This window comes from Cinclus cinclus, chromosome 5 (assembly GCF_963662255.1).
Source record: "Cinclus cinclus chromosome 5, bCinCin1.1, whole genome shotgun sequence".
Classification (NCBI taxonomy): Eukaryota; Metazoa; Chordata; class Aves; order Passeriformes; family Cinclidae; genus Cinclus; species Cinclus cinclus.
In genome coordinates, this window is record NC_085050.1 from 37575518 (window position 1) to 37597967 (window position 22450).

The window sequence follows — 22450 nt, forward strand, 5'->3', positions numbered from 1 at the left end:
TTCCTTGGAGGGAGAATTAACAGAAATAAATGTGAAAGGATAGCAAGACAAGGAACTTGCTAGTTTACCATTTCAAAGTGAAGCTCAAGACCATTCCATACCAGTGTTAAGCATTTCTCATACTGCTTTCTTCTGGAGTGCCTGAATTTCTGAAAAGCGCTACTGCTGCTATTAAGTTGCATATGTCAACTGGTATTGAATAACTCCTGTTATTGATTGGAATTGGCAGAAGAAAACCTCTAGATAAGCACAGTCTTTAGGCTGTCTGACTTGGGGTAAGGTGACATGAGTTCTGGCTTTGTAACTTTTTAGTTTTGTGGATGTTGTATGTTTGATTGTTTATTACACAGAGAATGAATAAAAATTTATCATTTAGAAAATTTTTTTATATTTTTGTTTATATCCTAACAGGTCAAACTCTGGGGGAAGTAATTAAGTTAGATATTGGTGAACCTCACAGGAAAGTCTGGGGCAAAAGCCCTACTGATTCAGTTCTGAGGATCCTAGGAGAAGCAGAGCTGCAGTTGCAAACTGACATACTTGAGGAACAAGATGAAATAAATGGTAAGCACAGTGGGTAGTTATCTGCACTGCAAGTGTAGTGACAGTTTATCTACTGAGAAAAATTTTCAAGTAATAGAAGCATATTCTTATATTCTCTCTTGCTTTTTACTTCTGGGTGTTGCCTCAGTTCTGAATGTAAGCACAAGCTGATACTGGAGGACACCAAAATATTTCAAACTCAGTGAAGTGGTAAGGAATGAATCAGGGTGTGCTGAAAGGAAAGGACCTTCATTTTGCTGACAAGTCTTAAACTTTGCCTTTTAATAGAAATAATCCTATTTTTTGAAAGGATGTCATCATCTGAATAGTGCATTAGATGCTTCCTGTAACCTTGTTGGCAGCATGTGACTTATCATATCAGTTGTTTTTTTGTTTTGGTTTTTGGTTTTTTTGGGGTTTTTTTCCTTCATTCTTTTTAAGGACAAAAGGATTTGCATTTATTCCAAATATAAACTTTTACTAATGATAATGAAACTATGAAATTCAAATTTCAGTATTTCTAGCTTTCTTCTTTATAGTAGTTGTACTAAAAGCATGCAATTTTTTTATCTGTTTTCCTTTAAAGAAAAAAAGATTCCCAACTTACCTTATTACCCACATTGTAGTTTTTTTATCCACATCTGGTGAAGCACTGTTTAGATAATAGAATCATTTTCTGTTAGGTACTGCAGAGCTTCTTGAAGGAGATCATCAGTCTTCATCAGAGGAGAAGGAAGAGAAGGCTTTTTCTCCTGTTGGAGTTCAGTCTGCTGTACCAGTTAGTGTTACAAAGTCTCTTATGACTGTACCAGAAGAATCTCAAAGAACTGGACCCACCCTGGTGCAGAGCGAGCCTATTATGCTGGATGGTAACTCATTTCATCAGTAATTCTACTTAAAATCTGTTTATTGAGCGCAGTAAGTGAAGTAATGATCCTGTATACTTTTATATCTTCCCATAAGTAATGTGCAGTTTTTTATTAACACATTTTAGGTAGGACCAGGTGCTTTATATGCTTGTGCTGTAATCTGATTTGGTAATGTGTTCAGTAAATTTCAATAAACATTTTTTTGTGTGCTTGTAGAAAACTTCAGAGTACAAATAGAATTCTAAAGTACTTCCAAGTTTTTTGTTGTTAGTTTGATGGGGTTTTGCTTTGTTTCTCCCTATCAATTGTGCTGGAATCTTTTTCCCTATATACCAGAATCCTTTTGATCTCTAGGGGCATGTTGTTGGGGCTTTTAGAAGACATAGTTCATGGGAGCTTTAAGATACTCTCCTGGTATCAGAAAAAAACCAAAACCTTTTGCTCTGGGATTACAAAACTTCCGCTGTTTCTGAAAAATTCAGAAAATTATTAAAGCTGAAGGATTTAAGTATAATCTTCAAATGTATACTCCCTCATCTTTTTGCTTGGTTGGAATTAATTTTTAATAAGGTAAATTACTATTAATTTTAGAGTCTGATGATTTGGAAGCAGAGGTGCTGGAAGAAATGGAAGATAAAATGCACCAGAGTAAGGAGAATAAGGCATTTCCTATCACTGTTAATGAAGTGTGGGTAAAAGAGAAAGAGGATACGTAAGTACTCTCTTCTGACCTCTCTCTCTCTCCAGTTCAAACAACTGAGCTTTAACTGAGTTTTGTTTGGATGTGTCAATTAAAATTACACTTAGCTAAAGCTTCATTGTTTGCTGCTGTGTTTGTTTTACTGCATTTGATGACTTCAGTATACTAATGGCCGTTTTTTACATGGTATTTCCCCTTGATGTGATGTGTTATAATAGGGCACAACATGATGGAATGAATGAGGCAGCTTCAGAGAAAGCAGCGTTCAACGAGGTGCAACCACAAAAGGAAAACCCAGCAGGTCAGGGCAAGTCTCATGTTCCATGGCTTGTCAGTGTGGGGTGCTTCAGCCATCCCTTCTCACTTCATTAACCCCAAAAGTGCAAGTTTTTATTTGTTTCTTCAATTCTTATTTCTAAAAAGGAAATTTCTGATGGATTAGGAAGACAAATTTGTGGGTATTACGTTTGCCGCTTTGGCGGAAGACGTTACAAGAAAGCTACACTGTGTGTAGATGAACAGGACAGTGGCCCATACTGATGGACATCAACTTTCTGAATGTCACAGCTTTTTCAGATGACTGTTTAGGATGTTACGAGATCTGACTATTTGTTTAATAGAGGTGTTGCTTAGTTTGTAAACATCTCAAATTAATACTGAGCTGCAGCTCAAGATTTTAAGTTGCTGCTAATGACAGTCCTTTATCTTTGTTGCATAGAAGAATTGCTTGTTCTTGGAGGTCTGGGAAATAACTTCAGAAAAAACTTTGTCAGTACTGTCGAGTATCTTTGGTGATAGTCTTGCATCTAGTTAAGGATGGCTTAAGCAAACTGAAGGTGTTTTTCCCCCTGTTTAGGGGAATTATATTGAGATAACTTCAAAGAAATCTAGTGTAAGGTTATAAGCAGCAGGTGAAAATGGATGACACAGTATCAGACGTGGACTGGATAATGGAAAAACAGAAGGTCTGAGAACAGAACAGGCTATAGCTGAGGGTTGCATGTTCTCCAAGATTTAGAATTGGAAAATTTGACATTGTAATTGTATTTACTAAAATAATCAAAATTATTTTAATACTTTTTTAAAGTGCTATCTACTTTTCCCTCTAATTGTGTAACAGAAATTGGTTATGTATATTCACAGTAGTTACCTTTTCCTTAAGTATCTTGGGGTTTTAATCTCATTAGATTTGTAACACACTTTCTTTTACCACATCAGAAACTTGTTCCAGTGCCTCTCAGCCAGCTGAACCCTTATTCCAGAGGGTAATACAGCCCAGAGCTGTACCAACAGCCTCACCAGTTCTGTCATCTCAGTCTTCACAGGAAGAGTCTTTTGTACCTCGTTCACGTTCCATATCACCAGCAAGAAATAAAGGCAAAAGTTCATTGTTGATTGGACTTTCTACAGGACTTTTTGATGCAAATGACCCAAAGGCAAGTTTAAAAAACTAAAAAGAAATACTTTTTTGTTTTATAGTATTATTATTACTTTTTTATTGAAGTTGAATGAGACCAGAGGAGATGGCACAAGTCTTTCAGCAGGTATTTGTATTTGTCTAGCCATGTCTGCCCTGTAGTTCAACTGCACTGTGCTCATGGTATCAGCAAGTCTCATGCAGCAGTGAAAGTCCCTGGTTTCACCATTCAGCATTCTATGTTCCAGGTATTTGTGGAGGAATTCCACCCTTTTTTTGAGACATTACTGAGGGAGTTCATTAAGGCATTCCTAACTTGCCCTATCTGCTTTCTCCCTTTTGTGCAGTTTTTTCTAATTATCACTACCTTGCCATCATAAATAATCACTAAATAGGGCATCAATCTTGTCTTTTCTGCCAACCAAGTGATTTTTTTCCGCCGTAGGATTTAATCTACTAGGACAGCTTCTGGCTGTGAAGTAGGAAGCCTGAAGAACAGTGAAATCTCATTTTAAAGTATTTTGTAAACTCAAACTGTCTTTAATATTGTTACCAAGCAGGCTTTCTATTGCCTTTGTAGATGTTGAGAACATGTTCACTCCCAGACCTTTACAAACTGTACAGAACTTTAGTTGATGTTCCCAGTGTAGCGGATGTGCAACATCAGCATAATCTTGAAAATGATGATACAGAAGATGAGCAAGCCAAAGAAGGACCCTCTGACTCTGAGGATATGTGAGTGTATCAAGTATTTTAACAGTCATCCTAGATCAAGAATGTTTTTGATTAGACACTAACGGTTATATCCACTATACCAACATGGAGTTTTTACCCAGATTTTAAAAATTTTTTATTGAATCACCATTTATTTTAAGTCTTGTTCCAGAAAATTGAGAATCTAATGGGGTATATTGTATACAATAGCTGCCTGAATTTCCTTCCCAAAATCTATCCAAGGTGCTATTCTGTTAGGTGTCTGCAACTTGCATTTTGCTCAAGCGACTCAAAGTTGATTTCTGTTGCTTTTCTAGAAATTAAAATTTCTTGAATATTTCCTTTCTTTCTATGTTCTGGAAATCTTGCTCATTTATCTCCTTTAGTGTCATAATGTTCTTGAAGTCCCCTAAACTCTTTCAGGGGCTTCAAAATCTGACCCTGGAATTGACTATTCCCCACATTTTGGATAGTCTGATGTATCTAATCTGATTAGATCTAGATCTCGTTTTTGCTCCAGACACATTTTTATCTGCATTGAAAATGTTATATTTGCCAGGGTTCTATAATAGTGCACAAATAAAAGGATTTTGAAATTACCTTACTAATAAAGTTGAATTGAGGACTTACTATCTTTTTATGATACTGTGGGATATCTGTTTATTCCCTGCATGTTGCATGATACAATGGTAGCAATGCTGTAGTCATGTTGGACTGAGGTCACAAATAGCTGTGGGAGAGGGGTGGAGGGTGTGTCTTTAATTTTAATTTTCCCCTCCAGCTAGACTGGCTTTTCAATTTGCTGCTTAACAGAAGAAATTAGCTCTTTCTACAGGGTTTATCTCACAAAGTATTAATTATATGAACTTTATATCACATTCCTTTAGTATGTTTGGAGAGACAGATACAGATTTGCAGGAGCTCCGGGATTCAATGGAACAGTTGCTTAGGGAGCAGCCTAGTGAGGAATTGAGTGAAGAAGAGGAGTCTACTTTAAAGGCTAATGCCATGGAATGCATAACAAATGGTACTGAGCTGGATGAAGGAGATGAAAACAACCCCAGCAGTGAAAGTGCTCTTAATGAAGAATGGCAATCAGGTATAATTTCTGTTATACCTGTTTTATAAGTTTTTTATTCACTCTAAAAATTCAGACACAACATAATGTTTTAACTTTGTTAACTTAAAATGAAGTAAAGCTCTAATTGATAGTTTTTATACATGAGTTCAAAAGAATCAGATAATATTCAGACTTTCTGAACGTTAAGGTCAACATCTAAGCGACATTCCATGTAGCAAATTAAAGCTTGGCTTTGTGTTGGGTAGTGATGGTAAGTGCTTTTTTCTCTAAGTTGTCTAAAAATTGGCTGAGAGGACGATCAAAGACAGAATGCATTGTATGTCTTGAATAATTCATAGCTGTAAGTATGAAAATTAAATAGCAATTGACATGACTGGAGTATCTGGCATCCAGCTTAAATAACAGTTAAAATGTTTAACAGGCAGTCACAAGGAACATGAAATTATTTGCCTTGTCCTTAGGCAAAATTAGGTATTAGTGTAGTCAGACTAAAAGTGAGACAGGTAAATTAATTACTGCTTTTAGTATCTTGCATTAGATATGCACAATATCCTAAGTTTCATTTCTCTAGTTTAAATTCTGATGGAAATAGAAGTATTTTACTCTTGCTGTAAAACTAGGTCCAATTAGAAATATAGTTATGAAAATATGCAGAAAATCAGTAATTCCTCTAAAACAAAGCTTTTGTGTAATTTTTATTGAAGAAAATTTTCAACAGATTAAACATATAATAACACATTCCAATAATTATTTTAAGGCAAAATAAACTTTGGTCATGTCTTTAATTTTGTGGCAGTGCTCATGTTATACACTAATAACGTGCAATACTGTCTGTATCTGTGATTCTGCTGTTGATGCAAGTGCTAGTGTTTAATACCAGTGTCCTGCCTTCTAGATATTCCATAAGAATTTCAAGTTTTATTGTTGGGGCAGGGAGAAAGGCAGGCCAGCCTTCAAAAGGGTATCAGATAGAACTTGAGACAAAATGTGCTGCAGATCTAGATGTTAAATACAAGATTAGAAATAACCTAATGGGGTTACTTCATATACAACTTTTATTTTATATACAACTAAACAATTTTTATTTTAATGATGATTTCTTAATGATTTGACCATTGATACTTGAATGAAGGATATGATTTGGTCAGGACTATACCTCACACTAGTCATATATAAGAGTTGTAAATAATAGAGTTCTAATACTAAGTCATGAAGTCTGTGATCTACCAGATAGTAGTATGTAAAGATTTGATATTATATGCTATGAAATGTATGAAGTTCTTCCCTGTTAGAAAAGTTCTCTCCAAATTTGAATGCTTATTTAAGAAAGTATTTTTTCTTGCATTTTACAATGAAATTTTACATAGGGATTCTGTCTGGATTTTTTTAAAATATCAGTTTTGTAAGATTTACCTAATGTTTTACCATTACAAACCTATTTTTAAGGTTTCTGTCGCCTATAAGCAAAATTACCTTGATTTCTCTCCTTTTTTTATTGCACCACTTGGCATACCTAATTTGCTATACAAAGGAGATGCACTTATAAAAGAACAAGGAACTCTGTAGCTGAATTTAGTACTGGGTTTTGTAGACTTGCTCCATGGAACAAGATGCATCTCAGAGCAGGAAGTAATGGATAAGTAACACATATGTCCTTATTTTTTGCTAGAAGACAGCTGCTTCATTAAGGAACTCCTTTCCCTTGTGTGAGGCAGCCACCAAACCCTTCATGAGTTTCACCTCAGAAACTTAAAAGTGGTGGTTTGGAACTTGACCTACTTTGCTAACTAAAATTCTGCTTTAAGAACATAGCTTGTTTTCCTTCAGGCTGAATACACCTATAGCTAATTGTCAGAGTGGGGGTTTAGAGGGGATAGCTTCCCATTTTGGATTCAGGATTTTTTTCAGGAAAGGGACTATTCTTATTTTCTTTCACCTTGTCAGAACATCTGCCAACATCATCCAGTGCTCCTGATCTTACCTGTTTGGCTGCTTTTATTTGTTTTAGAGATTTAGAAACAGGATTAAGAATGCAGGAAAGCTGAGAAGGTTTTACTGTTGTTTTTTTTCTTTCTAGATAATAGTGATGGAGAGATTGCCAGTGAATGTGAAGAATGTGATAGTATCTTCAGCCATTTAGAAGAGCTGAGATATAACCTGGAGCAGGAAATAGGCTTTGATAAATTAATTGAAGTTTATGAGAAAATAAAGGTTTGTGAAATAAGCTCAAGTGGAGATATTTTTAGAAACTAGTACCTAGAACTGTTTGCTGTGCCAGTTAACTAATTGCTTTGTCTGACTAGAGTAAAAGATTTTTATAAATTTTTTAATCTGTTTTGGCACACTAAAATACTAACAGAAAATGCCCAGCCAGTGGATTAAAGAGAAAACTTTGGGCTTTACCATGAGTTGCGTTTAATAAATTTGAACTATTTAATTTTATACCCCTTTTAATTTTGGTAACATGGTTTGTTCTTTCCCCTAGGCTATACTTGAAGATGAAGATGAAAATATTGATATTTGCTCAACCATAGTTCAGACTGTTCTTGGAAATGAACACAAACACCTGTATGCCAAAATACTTCACCTGGTAATGGCAGATGGGGCCTACCAAGAAGGTAATCTCAATATATCCTGGCAGTTAGGGCTTGTCTTGTGTTCTTTCTTGGTCATATACAATATTGGTTCTAATACACTTTTAAAACATCACAGTATCACAGAATGTAGAACATATCTGTGCTTTGGTATATTGATTGGCTAAATTGATTAAAATTTTCCACAAAGGGTATTATTATTCCTGCAACAAAATGTGGCAAACTTTACTGATCACTCTGATTTAACAGAATTTGCATGTACAGGCAACTGTAATAGTAATTCAATTACAAAAGGTACAATATAATTTTTAAATTTCTGTAAAATAGTTTCACAGATGGGGAAAGGAAATCCAGCACAGAACTTGCAGAATCAAAACCAATTTTGTCCTAAGAATTCGTGAAATTTTAGCTAAAATGATATTATGCTCTCTATAATGTTGCTTTTAATAGGTTGCACCATTATGTCTTTTCTGAAAATTTCATGGAGCTCTTTATTCTATAATTAGCATTTTTCAGAAGACCTTGATGTGTACGTACCATCCATCTTAGTTGGTAACTTAGTAATACATGAAAATTATTTATTTTGCTCTGGAGCCCTGTCCAGCTTAGCACAGGTTACAAGGCAGATGGATGTTCCTCAGTCTTTCAGAGTCACTCTTATGAAAAACCACACAGACCACCGTCAGTGGGGAATGGTTTTGTTTTTTTAAATTTCTCTGATATCAAAAATTTAACTGCGGTTACATATTTTTAGATTTCTAATGGTCAAAGTCTTCACAGGTAAGGGGAAAAAGAAGAAATCTAAAATTTTAATCAGTTTTATAGAAATCAGAAGCATCATCTATTGGCTTTAGAAGTGTGTGTAATAATCACCATTTAATGTATTTCAGTTTTCAAGAGAATATTCTAATTCATGTTAACCAGTATGTACTTTCTGCATCTTTGAAATTCTTTTACAAATGTGTTGTATTAGCAGTGCAAGGTCAAATAAGTGTACAGCTTTCTTTGACTTTTATATGTAAATATTTGAGGGGGGGTGTCTTAAAACTAGTTACAAAACCATAATTTATTTTTTTGAATGTAATCCAAATTACCTTTTCCCAATTTTTTTTCCTACTGATATAGAGCTTCTAGGTAAGAACAATCAGTTCCACAACAATCAATGTTGTTTTCATGCTGTGTTAGAGAAGTTTGACAGAGAAATGTCTGAAAAATACTTTTTCAGGCACATTTTATTGATTTAATGACAGATTTGGAAAGATAGACCATAGCAGTTCATTATTCAGGTCTCCAAAAGACTGGCATTGTAGAATAAAAGAAAATGGTTACTATAGTGTCACCATTTTCATTTGCTTGCTACTCTGCTTTAAGGATATTTTATACTAAAAGGCTAAAATGAAAATTTGCTGAAATGTTGGCATATAAACTATAAGCGGTTGTCTGATTGAATCCTGTTAAAATGAGCTGACTTTCATCTTGCAAAATGCTGATTAACAAGTGGCTATTTTTATTAGAGTCAGTTCTAATTCTGTATTTTACAAATCTGTGTAGCATCCAAAAGTGATAAGAAAAAAGTAATTCTATACATTTCAGACAGTTAAATTACAAAGTCCTATGCTAATAGGGGTGAATAGAGGACAACTGACAGACAGAAGGATCTTCATGTGCTTCTGTCTCAAAAGCATTATAGTCTTCAAATAAGAAATGCTGGGAGAAAATCTCTGTTGCTCTTTCCTAAGAGGATTATTGTAACTGAAGCATGCCACTTGAAGTGCAAACTATCTTAAATTCTCTAATCCAAGATGACAATATGTTCAGTATTTGTGTGTAGTGCTTTAAAGTAGCTTTGGTCATGGTCACCTCATTGGTGACAGATGTAGTGGATTCTTGTGTTAGTGCTCACTGAATTGTTTCTGGATTGTTTTGTAACCTTAGCTTGAATTGTATCTGCATGTGTCTCTCCTTTTCACATTCTCTCTCCCCCTCTTCTACTTTTTACAGGTAATGATGAATAAACCTGACTCAGGAAATTCCTTAGCGCTTACTGTATCTGTCTGAAGTCTGCACAGCTGAACAACAAATTGTAGTGGAGAATGTAACATGGGGCAGGAGGGGCAAGACTTCAAAAAAGAATGTTGATTATATGAAAAAGAGAAAAACATGCCTTTTAAACTGAGATATGTTTAGAGTTCTCTTGTGTGGATTTGCATATGTGTTCCTTAAATATAGGATGCCCAAAATTTAAAAAAAAACACACCAACCAACAACAACAAAAAAATCAACCCAAAAACCTCAACAAACCAAATAAAAATCCCTCAAACCCGTAACCTCTCAAATTTCAAAAGAAACAGAGAAAGAAATACCTGTATATATTCTGTTTACAAAACTGAGACCTATAATTAAAACAGAATTTCTGCCACATGAACAGATAGCTAGTATGGTTGAACAGTTGGAAGCATTACTGTGTTGTGAAAATATTCACATTTAGTTATTCACTTACATATTTTAAGTAGTTTTCCTTTACACCTACACAAAGAAATTACTTTGTTTTATTGACCCTCATGGTTGTATTTTATTAGTATCTTAATCTCGTGGCCCAGTTCATGCATTTCACTTTCATTGTATTTGGAACCTGAAGGCTTCTGTCATATCTGAAATATCTTGATGGTTTTTCTGAATCAGGGCAAACTGGTACATAAGTCACCATCGAAATGTCTGGAGGGGGTTGAGACTGTAAAATCCATTTGGAGGTAGAATACTTTTTTTACCAAAATTTTTTTTCTTCTCCTTTCCTATCCCCGTCCCAAAAATCCCAGTTGTTTACCTCTCTTGAATTTTGTAATCTGGTCAGTGACGATGTACTACACTGTTGAATTGAAAGGGGGAGGGGGTTTCCAGTCTGGCTTTGGAGTGTTCTAGTCATTGTTCCAGCAGCCACAGGGGAAAATCAAACATTGCAGCCACAAGTGCTGTGTTACGCTTCACATCTTCTGGATCCTGTTTTGTATAGATTAGTTTCCATCACCCTACAAGCAAAACCATGTTTCTTCTGACACACATTTTCTTGTTCCTCATGTTGAAGCAGTAGTATACAGGGCAGACATTAGGGATTCTGTTGTTTTCCAGTCATCTCTGCATCAGCTTTACAGGTTTACCCATTACAGTAGGAATCTTGTTATGAATTTGATGAACTGTCAAACTTCCAAGTGCCCTACGGAAAAAAAATAGGTTTGGTTTCTTTTTTATTTCAGCTACAGCTAGTCACAGTCTAAAACTTTCAAAAGTTGCTTTTCCACAAAGTAAAAAACAAGTATGTATATATATATATATATTTATTATTTAAACTGTCAAAATATGTACATGATTTTTGTATAATTGTTTTATGGTGTCATTATTAAAATTTTGCCCACTGAAAAGCGTTAATTTTTTTAGACAGATACCATACTTACTTTAGTTCAGCAGTATCATGGGAATTGGCAGTGTGAATAAAATTAATAATTCATTGCCTTTAATAGATTATTGCTTAGATCCTTATTTCTTTGATAAACACCTTTTACTTCATCTGATGAGAAACTATGATCCGTTGTTGGAAACAGTGTTGCTTCTGGGCTGTGCTGCTCTTGTTCCCTTTCCTTACTTCCTTTTTAACTTCCCACAGTAAACTTTTTACCAGGCTTCTCTTCCATTCCACTTTTCACTGCTGCATAATCTAGTCAGAGGGATGATCTTCATGAGCTACATCATTTATAACATTTAGCAAATACATCCTAAAACTCTATTAAAGAATGATTCTGAATTATTTTCCTTTTTCAGGTTTGATTTTTCAAATCATACCTTGCCCACCTTTTGGAGGAAGGGAGGACTCAAACCCTTTAGATTTAAAATAATACAGAATAACTGTATGGAAACGACAATATATACAACTGGTATATGCTGTCCTCTATGGTTTTGAATCCCTTTAACATGATACAGTCTTATTGAAGTTAAGGATTGGGCCATGTTCACTTCTTTTAAATTGAAGTGGTATCATTATTGACAGTCTTCACTTTTCATGCAGTGTACTGACTTGCTTCTGGTGAGAAAACGGGCATAATCTGTAGACTGCAAGATTTACAAACAGAGCTTTTTACCAATTAATAATTTGAAAAATACATGTAGATTGTGGGCAGCTTCCCAAGCTAACCTGCTCAAAAGTTAACTTAAAACCAACACATAAATAAGTTTGCAAAAAAATACTTTCATCTGAAATGTTAAATCCATATTTAACAAAGTCTATAATGACATCAAGGACAGTGTGCCTGCACAATAATTAATTGGTCTGTATGCAGTTTATTGAAATTAGTTGAGCATTTGGTTTGTGTACATATTAGTCTTGAAGAATTTTCTGTTATAGTTCTGGTAGCAAATTGATAAATGGAATGGTATTTTTCACACAAAACATACTCTGTGAACTGTGTAGCACTGATGTCTCTGTCCATAGATTTGCTTCTTGACCCTCTTAAGTTCAGTTGAGGAATGTTTTAAAATACCAAAAATAACCAAACAAGCAAAAAACCATCAGCAGAAAGGAGTAAGAACCCCAGCAGTGAGCTGTTTTGAGCTGAAAAGGTACAGTACTTTACCTGGAACACTGATGCCTAAAACCTTTGAGGAACAGAGCCTAAAGAGGCTTTAGCTCTTGGATTTGCTGAACTCTGATTAGTGCATATTTGAAGTTACGACTAGAAGAAACTTCAGAAAAATGTGTTATCTGGTTGGGCAACGTGAACCAAAGCAGAGCACAGGTTTTTCTGTGGTCTGGTAAGTGAATGGCTTTAAATCAAGTTCCAGTCTACCGCATTCCTACCAAGGCTCTGTGCCCTCGAGCAATTTGCGTTATTTATTAGCAGTTCTTGCTTCACCTTTTACTGCTTCTCTGTCCCTCTTGCTCTCCCTTGAGCATAAAAGCTGTGTATTTACTCAAACACGCATTCTCCACTCGCCTCATTGTTCTAAAGCTTTAAAACTTGGCCCTTGCCGGATGGGAAGCCGAGCTGCGGATGCTGCGCCGGCCCCTGAGCCGCCACCTGCGGCCGCCAGGGGGCAGCGCGGCCCCTGCGGGTTCCGCGGCGGCCGGAAAGGCGGGCCGGCAGTGCTGCGGGGGAAGCACGGCCGGCAACAGCAATTCCTGACCCGCTGCTGTTTATCCATTTCCTCGTACAAGGCCATTTTCTGAAAATGCCCATAAATACAACTCTGTCTGTTTACAAGTCTTTACGCTCTTTTTCCTAGAGTGTAGGAGGATCATAGACTCATAGAATATCCAGAGCTGGAAGGGACCTACAAGGACCATGGAGCCCAGCTCCTGGTCCTGAAGGATCGCACCATGTTCCTGAGAGTATTGTCCAAACGCTCCTTGAATTCTGGCAGTCACTCTGTAACCACTTCCCTGGAGAGACTGCTCCAGTGCCCAACCACCCCCTGCGGGAAGAACCTTTTTCTGATACCCAACCTAAACCCCCCTGACACAACCTCAGGCCGTTCCCCTCGGGTCGCTGGTCACCACAGGGAAAAGATCAGTGGCTGCCTCTCCTCTTCCCCTCATGAGCAAGTTGTAACAGAGATGTCTCCTCTCACTCCCCTCTTTTTCCAGGCTGAACAGACCAAGTGACCTCAGCTGTTCCTCATACAACATCCCTTCATGGTCCTTCACCATCTTTGTAGCCCTGCTTTGGATGCACTCTAGTAGCTTTATGGTGAAGTATGACCAGTTTCCCCAAAGGACTAGATGCAAATTTAAATAAAATACAACACTTAGCACAGTTGAAATATATAGTTGGGCTCTGCATAATTTTCCCCTTTGCCAGAGGCTGGGGTAGAAGCATGCCCCTGACTAAATTACTGATTTGACTTCTGTCTCCACTAAAAGCAACACAGCAAAGCTCAAATAAAGCTACATTCTAAATAATTTTATTAGCTGTGATAAACCAAAGACAAATATAGAAAATTAACTTTTTAATCCTTTTAAATGTTTTTCTTTTCAAATAACTGTGCTTTCTCAAGTCTTATTTTACCATTTGTTCATTCATGAAATGTATAGACTCAAATTTAGTGTGAAATAGAAATCAATTGTTACTATTCCTTAACCATTTTTTTTGCCAGTTTATCTTAGCAGCTTTAATGGAGCAATTTGTATAGTTTAAGTAGTAGTTTTAAAACCCATAAAGATCTTCCTTTAGATTAAATTTGTGTGTTAATGCAATTTGCACTTCAGATGCATTTTGAAGTTGATATGTTTTCCAGCTGAGCTGATGAGTTCATCAGTTCAAATCGTAGCACTTAGAATGGTTGGCTTGTGCAAGAATCTTAAAAACACTTCTTCGTTAACTAAAGCCTTAACTGAGCTGCTTCCATAAACACATATTAATTTGCAATAACTTGTGAGACATGTATATATACATATCTGTCTGTGTGTGTATGTGTGCATATATATATATATATGAGTTCATCTGCTGCTCCTAAATTGCTTGCCTTGAGCATCTCTGATCTGGTGCACACTTCCAGATTTTATTTCCAAGACATTTTTAAACCAAGATGGGATTTAGCCAACTCCATTCACTCTCTTTTTAACAATACAGTTTAGAGACCTCACAGAGCCAAAGACTTGGAGAGGGTTTTTTTTCACATGAGCTGCACAACACAAGCCAAAGTCATGGGCAGGTTACAGAGCAAGAAAACTCCTGTGAGGTGGCATTTCCTTAGTTTTGGAATGGCTCTGACAATTCTTTCACAAGTCATCCCTGAGGCTGGCTGTATCAAGTGTGAGGCTGGAGCGTTGCGTGATTCACTTCTGCTTGGCTGATGGATGTTCCCTTAGGGACTGTAGTCAGCCAGGAAAAAATATAGTTCATATTTAAATAGGACTGTGGCTTGAGCTGATGCAGATATGCTCTGAGGAGAAGAGAACCAATCAGGCCTTTGACATACCCTAACTTTTGCTGTATTCTGCACACAGTCCTGACGGTAATCTCTCCCCTAGGGGAAGGGATGAAGTATGCATTTTGGCTGTGTCCTAGATATAGAATAAGACTTCCCTAAGTTCAAATTTAAGGCTAAAAGACCGTGGTTCTATCTCTCTTTAAAAGTTTTAAATCTTGAGTAATACTTCAGGGATGCCATACTTTCCTCCTATTGGCTTCCCCATCAGCAATCAAATGTTCTCATTGTTGTTTGTTTTATTGCTGCTACAACTATTCTGAACACTGTCAGAGAAGTCATGTAAAACTAAGGTATGTAGCCTTTTTCTGAAGTGTTTGATTTGATATGGATACAGAAAGAACAGAAAACCTGAGGTACCATTAATGATGAGCCACAACTCTGTCTATTGTGGAGCTCTACCAACTCAAGGCCTGCTTAAAACTGCTTTTTATAAACTGCTGTAGCTGTTATATTTCTCTAAATTCTGTTTCTTCCTTTGTATGAAAGTGTTTAAGAAAAGACCAGACATGCACTTAGTGCCATGTCCTAGCTGACATGGTGGTAATCAGTCAAAGGTTGGACTCAAGGATCTCAAGGTCTTTTCTTTTTCTAATTTATTCTGGGAATCTGTAACAATTCTTATTAAAGATGTCTGAAAGACAGAAATAAAATTAAAATAATTTGTTATAATTATAGTACATTTAATCAATCCTTTCCCACTGACATTCATTTTGATAACTTGCATAGCCATTTGGAGTATTTTAATCTTCTTCTTTAAACATTGTAAGAGGAACCTAAAAGATGAAGTCTATGACAGCTGAGCTTCTCAATAGAGTACATTTGGACATAACACTGGACATACCTTTATGCCTTTAAATTATAAGAAATATGAGTATACTTTTTTTTTCACTCAGTAGTTTAAAGCCTTACTTAGTAGACTGTATTGTTACATATATGAGTATTATTTCAATGGCATCAAATATCCTTGATGTAATTTTTAGGTTAGTAATACAGCACTTTTTTATCCAGCTGTGGAAAAGCCTGATTGCACTAACCTCTATATCCAGTTCCACTGTGGCCTTTTGTACATCAGTTAATGATCACAGTGCCCTGAATAACTTAACTTACTGTATTCACTTAATACTGCTTTGTCACCATTCCTCAGATGACCACTATTGCTTTCTCTACATTGGACAATCCTCATTGTCCAGAAACTTCAGCAAATTCTGACTCCCTAGACCATGAGGTCAAACATTGCCCAGTGGGAAATGAAGGTTCAGTCCTGGCCCACAACCTTTAACTATGCAGTGATACTGCAGTAACTCCCAGTACCTAGCTGTACGTAACAATAGTGGAGCATGGATGAGCACTGTCCTAAGGCCTCCTTCCTCTCAGTAAAATTAAAGAAAGCTTGAGTCAGATCCCATTGTGATTTGTTAAGCTTCTCCTGTTCACCATAGTCTGCTATTTCCCTCTGCTGATGATTATCAGGACCAGCAGAAGGAAATGCTCACCCACCCTCATGCTTGGGCACGAAGCAGAGCGTCATTGATTAAACTGCACAGAAGATGGGTGTGAGCCAAGGCACCAGACTTTGAGCTGCAGTTGGTGAGGATATGAACATGTCTTCCATTCTGCTTATTCTGCTACAGTGAACACAATCTCCATCAGAAGGATGGGATGCAACAGATGGAGCTATAACTTAAACCATTTTGTAACAGTTCCTAAAGCTCATCTGTCAAGGATGGTGCCAGACTGCTTGTGCAGTGTTAGTAAGAGAAATTTATGTATGAACATACAATGTGAAATAGGCCTGCTGAGGAGCAAAAGCTGTGTAGCCTATAGTGTTTACCTTGCATTACTCAAGTTGTAATGTACTTACTTAGCACTATTTTTGTTTCCACTTGCTGGCAAAATCCCCACAGATGTTTTATTCTGCCTTACAGCAGTTAAAAAGGTGAGAAATGTATAACTGAAATAATTTACTAATTGTGTAATTTCCTGGCTTATCATACAATAAACCATGGGGGTTTGTTAGAGGGTCACACTAATCCATAGTATAACACAGGTCAGATCACTTCCTACAGTCACTAGCTTTAACAAAGCTATCTATGACACTTCAACTCAGGTTTTTTTTTTCAGCTGAAATTCAGAAGACTGGCAAGCTTGTAGATGTGGGGTATCCCTTGTCCCTCCATTCTGAATTTCTGTCTTAGTGGTGTCTGAAGAATATGGTGCTCACAGCTACGCTGATAGTCATGGAAATTGCAGGTACCTCATTTCTGGAAATCTTGATGCTTTTGCAGCCTTAGGGAACTGTATTTTCTTGCCATAGGATAAAAGAGAGGTCAGAAGGCTTTGTGATCATTGGCCAGAAAACTGGGTAGAATAATAGAATGAACTGGGGGGAAATTATGCACTGAAAGCATCTGGGAATTTTTGTGCATACTAGACAATATATTCTACACTAATTTTCTGCGGCTAAGTTTACTGTTACTGAGGCCTAGAAGTAGCCAAATAAAACAGCAGGGAAGCCTTTTCTATGTTTCTTGCCTCCATTTCTCACTAACATTTGCTCACTGCCTCTTCCAATGGAAGCTGGGGGGAAGCGCCCAGTACAACACTAATGGCATGAAGAAAAATACTGAAGGAATCAGCATGGAGGCCATCCTTTCAACCACTCTCCCTCCCTTGCCCAGGAGAATTTCAGTGACCTCTGGACAGCTCACATGGGAAACTTTAAACTGACAAGAGTATTTGCCAAGTAAATACAAAAAAATGGCATTAAAATAGTATTGTTTCTGACTTAATCCTCCTAAAGTCAATGCAAGTGAATTAAGGTTCCCGGAGCAGCTATAATGTACTAACCTCAATCTTGATGGCTGGGTATGTGAATGTGTATCAGGACTGATTAAAAAACATTTCCATGCACTCACTAATAGTCACTGGGGAAACTGAAAATAAAAATGCCAAAAATTACAGCTTGTTTCTGGATTGTGCTGGTATATTGGTTAAAACTAATATGTTTCATGTTATGCAACACTACCTAGAGTCAAAACATTAATTTGTCCTATGAAAACAAAGGGGAAGGCATTTCATGTTCATTATAAGCTGATTGGTTTATTCTGCCATGTTTTGCCGGCGTAAGCTATTCAAGAATGATTGTTGTGACTCTTGGAAAATATTCTGGCTTTATTATATGCCAGTTGCCAATTTTTCCTCTGAAATCTGATAATGAGAAATAGAGAGATATGAGAGTATGTTGCACCTCAAGTGTCTCCATACCATACTACCCCACAGCCAGAGAATACAATTCCTGCCCAGCAACAATTTCTGGCCATTATTAACTCTGATCCTGCTTGTTAATAGTAGGATTAACAGTAGGACTAATTCTACTCCAGAAGACGGGTTGCTAAATTGGAGATCTGTAGTTTAGTACTAGGAATTGTTCCTTTGCTTCCTCCCCAGCATATTATTTAATTGAACCTGTAGAGTGTTGCCTTTACTGAGGTGTGCTGACCTGGTTCAGGAATGGCATGGTGGCTACCTCCAGGCCGCTCGGGCCATAATCTCACAGACACCAGTGTGGTGGATGGCAAATGGGGTTTATTAGTAGGTTGCATGGGGTTATATAGCTTGGGTTTACTGCGCCACTTCCTTCTGCTTGCATCGTAAACCGGGTGCTGGTGGCTAACTAGGGGGGTTTAGTAACTTTAATTGTTGAGGGAAGGGGTTCTGTCTGCCCGTACAACGCGATACCTCCCGATCGCCTTTCCCTAATCATCCACAGTAGAGATAAATGCATCTTAGCCAGTCTTGTTTGTCTTACCTTCTCTTTCCACAGTCTTTTTTGCCACCAGTTGCCAAGTCTTCCATGTAAGAGGTAACTCTGCCTTCACGTTCCCTATAACTGTCATATAGAAAATGATCAGCACAATAAAACCCATAAACAAGAATGCTTCCAGAAGACAACACCTGAAAAAAAATGCTCACCAATGTGAATTAGTATGCAGGAAAAGACCTAGCACAGGCCATTTGCTGACAGTTCTTTAGAGCACAGATGCCTTAGCTATATATAAGGACTGTGATGTGGATTAAAAATACATCAGTTTTTTTAGCACAGGTGTGACCTTAGAGAAGAACTGTGGTAGAACTGCATTACCAGTTTGCAGGTTTTTGGCACGCTTACCCATTGTCTGCACCCCAGTCCATCCACACACAGAGTTGCTGTTTGCATTTTCTGGGACATGTGGGAAAACATTACTTGAAAATGAGTTTGACTATAGCTCATATAAAGTGTCTATTTAAGAGGTATTTAAGGGCTGATTCTTAGCTGGGGGATGGAATCCAGCTGCCTGTTTTCTTTGGCCCCAAGAACCAGTTTCATGTGATTTACATTTTCAAAGCTGACTTCACAATTGAAAAGCTTGGGGCTTGGTTTTGAGTCACGGCATGGTTTTTCTGGGGTTGGGGTTTCTTTTTGGTGGTGGGGGCATGCTAGTGAGTAAATATTTTACAGCCCACATTCCTAGTTCTACAAAATCAGTGACTCCAGGCTGTGGGACAATATAAGTAAGCACAAAGGCTGGAATTTATTGCTAGAAATGATCTATGAGATAAGATTTTTCAGCTAAGCCAGTGCAGAGCTCTCTTGCCAGATGTGTGGGAGTGAAAGTGACACAAATCTTAAAAAAAAAAAAAAAAAGAGAAATGTTTGGCAATCCCAGAGTGATTATATAGCCTCATAGTGCTAGCAGCCTCAGAGAATTCATTTTGTGTCTCAGTGTCCTTATTGATTTAGAAGCCAAGTCTCAAGAGTTATAAAAGAAATCCAAAGTAGTGCCATGAATACTCCATAAATTCATCTCACTTCCTTAATATTATTTTGAACAAAGATAGTTTTGGAGTCCTTTTTCTTACATTCCTCTGTTTATAAAGAACTGCGGTAGCAGAATGATAGCAATTCTGCAAAAAGCACTGGGGAACTTGTCCATTTTCTCCCTACTTTCATCCCTATGTAATTAAGAACTTTCCTTCACAGTCAAGTTACACCATAAATCCTTGCTTTTTGTTTCCAAGATATCACGGACAAAGCATGGTATACAGCTGGTACACTGATCACATCCAAACCTCTGCCTACCACCTTTCACAAGTGTACCAGGAAATGCAAAGAACCAAAGCTGTAAAGAAGCTGCTGTACCTTTCAGACAACCAGGAGGCCTAATTTGTGCCAAGGGGGCTGCATCTTTCCTTGGAGCTGAGGGTACATTCCAAAAAGGATTACTAAAGTCAAAGAAAACGCTTTCTCTTGGTACAAGGATACTGCTTTGACTAGTTTGGAATTGAAATGGTAGTGCACTTTAAATGCTGTAATGCATTTTAATTTTTTATGTCCTAGTACACAAATTCTTACACAACCTATCTCATCACTTATGTATGACACCACAGCAGAACTGTTCAAGTGTGGCAGAGATGTTTGAAAAGTAAACATGCTGATAATCCTATTTGCCTGTCACAAAGCTCTGCCCAGTAGGCACTTTTAGAAAGAAAATGCTATTTTAGGGAAATAAATCTCTCTGAAAAAAAATCCAGCTGCACATGCTTTTAAGTGCTAACACGGCTTTTTTTTTTTTCTTTTGGCAAACTATCACACTGTTGCAGCACTTGAAATTCTAAAATAACCTAGTTTAGAATTCAATCTTCTTGTAGATTTTGCTGTAAAAACACATGAATTTCATGAAATTCATGAATCTGTGAATCATGAATCCATGTGACACAGAAAGATGTCATATATTTTTCCTGGAGCATCTTACCAGTCCTCACTCCTAAGTCTGAGAGTGTAACACAGCTACAGACTCTTCTGGGACAAAATCCAAATGAACTCTCTCTGCAGAAGAGATGCAGGTGAAGGGATTATGGTACTTTTCAACAGATTGCCTGATTTGGACAGTAGGAGGAAATGCAGGACTCATCCTAAAACAACACAAACCACACTACAGATACATTATTGCTAAACATTTGTCACACTTTAGCTTTCATGACCACAAAAGCCTAAGTGGTTTCAAAGAGTTATGCCTCTGTAAATGCTTGCCTTGGAATAAGACACTTTGGATAAGGTGTTTCTTAAGACCTGCAGAAATTTCTGAATTATTGTTATGTTGTCATGCAATTACCCAAAGGAGAAATAAAATCCTTTACACCTCCTGTAGAGCCTATGCTCTGGGTGGACATGAAAATTTCTCATCTAAAAAGACTGAAAAGATTGATAATATGCTTTAAAGATTTATTTGGTGTGAAAAGGTGGCTAGATCTGAGGTTCCAACCTGTCACTGAAGGGAGGACCCCAAGATTTTGGCCATGGATGTTTGCTCTTGGAGGGTTGATTTGACTGAAGGATCTCCTTGATAAAATTGCACAGTATTGTGAATTCTTCCCTGTACATGAAACTTACTGACTAGTGTTGTCTTCTCACAGGATTTTAGAGAGTGAAGCTGTAGTGTATTTCTAGAAATACAAATTATAACAAAAGGCAGAATCTAGGAACTGTAGACCTGACATGATGGATACAAACCTCTCCTAAAACCCACAACCTCCTTCCCTCTCCACAGACCACATGCAAAAGCGCCTCTGACTCTCCTCAGCAATTCCTTCTCCTATTTAAAATTGCAATTAAAATTGCAGTTTGGTGGTGTTGGGTTTTTTGTTGTTGTTTGTTTTGGTTTTGTTTGTTTATTTTGTTTTGTTTTGTTTTTTGTTTTGGTGTTTTTATTGTTGTTTTTTGTTTGTTTGTTTGTTTTGGGGGAGTTTTTTTGGGTCAAAAAAGTATGTGCTAAATATCCAGTCTCCAGACATTTGCCTTCTTTCAGATACTTTGTTAATGAGGTGTGGTAATGAAGACTACGTAAACTACCTTGATGAATGTTGAATATCCTCCATGATATTTTTGCTTATTTAAAAAGAAGAATTGTTTGGGCCCTGCAACTTATCTTACCTGTGTATTTGAACATATATGGGTGTCCAAAGCTCCAAACACTTGCCACAGAGTTCCTCAAAGATAAAACTGAGTCATTCTAGCTCACTCTGGAAGTGGCTTATTACATTTCTGCCTGATCTCAGTCTAGAGTCAGTAACTTAATAATTTTACTTCAATATTTATATGATTATTGGTTTACTGTTCATATGAAAGAGCTTTACCCTGTGACTGGAATGCAGTCTTTGCAAGTGGGGAAAATACTAATAGCTTTTTAATAGCTTACAATTTGCTAACAATATAGCAAACTATTAAAACAGCATGTAAGCATTCCAAAATGTCTAGGGCAGTCAATAATTCTCAAACTACATCCTGAATAACTTACCATTCTTTGGGAGACCAGACATTAATGGGGCTGGGAGATACCTAGAGCAGGACTGAACACATAATATGGTATGCTCTGTCTCCACCAGAATCTCCCCTGTGGAGAGAGCACTAATTCTAGAGAGGCAAAGAAGTGTTAGGACCAACTCTGCAGCCTCACAGATTAGGTCTCTATCTTATTAGCTGTATGCCAGGAAGGAAAAAGATATTCTGATTTTGGA

General features: G+C 37.1%; 1 protein-coding gene across 1 annotated transcript in view; it reads left to right on the forward strand.

The window, feature by feature from the left end:
- Positions 1-11179, forward strand: part of NEK1 (NIMA related kinase 1) — a 39844-nt gene extending 28665 nt beyond the window's left edge. Inside the window, exons 24-33 of the mRNA XM_062492851.1 lie at positions 412-564; positions 1227-1412; positions 2004-2124; positions 2331-2413; positions 3331-3548; positions 4110-4264; positions 5131-5342; positions 7402-7535; positions 7810-7942; positions 9920-11179. Coding sequence (XP_062348835.1) covers positions 412-564; positions 1227-1412; positions 2004-2124; positions 2331-2413; positions 3331-3548; positions 4110-4264; positions 5131-5342; positions 7402-7535; positions 7810-7942; positions 9920-9933 — 1409 coding nt within the window. The 3' untranslated portion in view covers positions 9934-11179. The remainder of the gene's footprint in view (positions 1-411; positions 565-1226; positions 1413-2003; positions 2125-2330; positions 2414-3330; positions 3549-4109; positions 4265-5130; positions 5343-7401; positions 7536-7809; positions 7943-9919) is intronic.
- The last annotated feature ends 11271 nt before the right edge of the window (positions 11180-22450 follow it).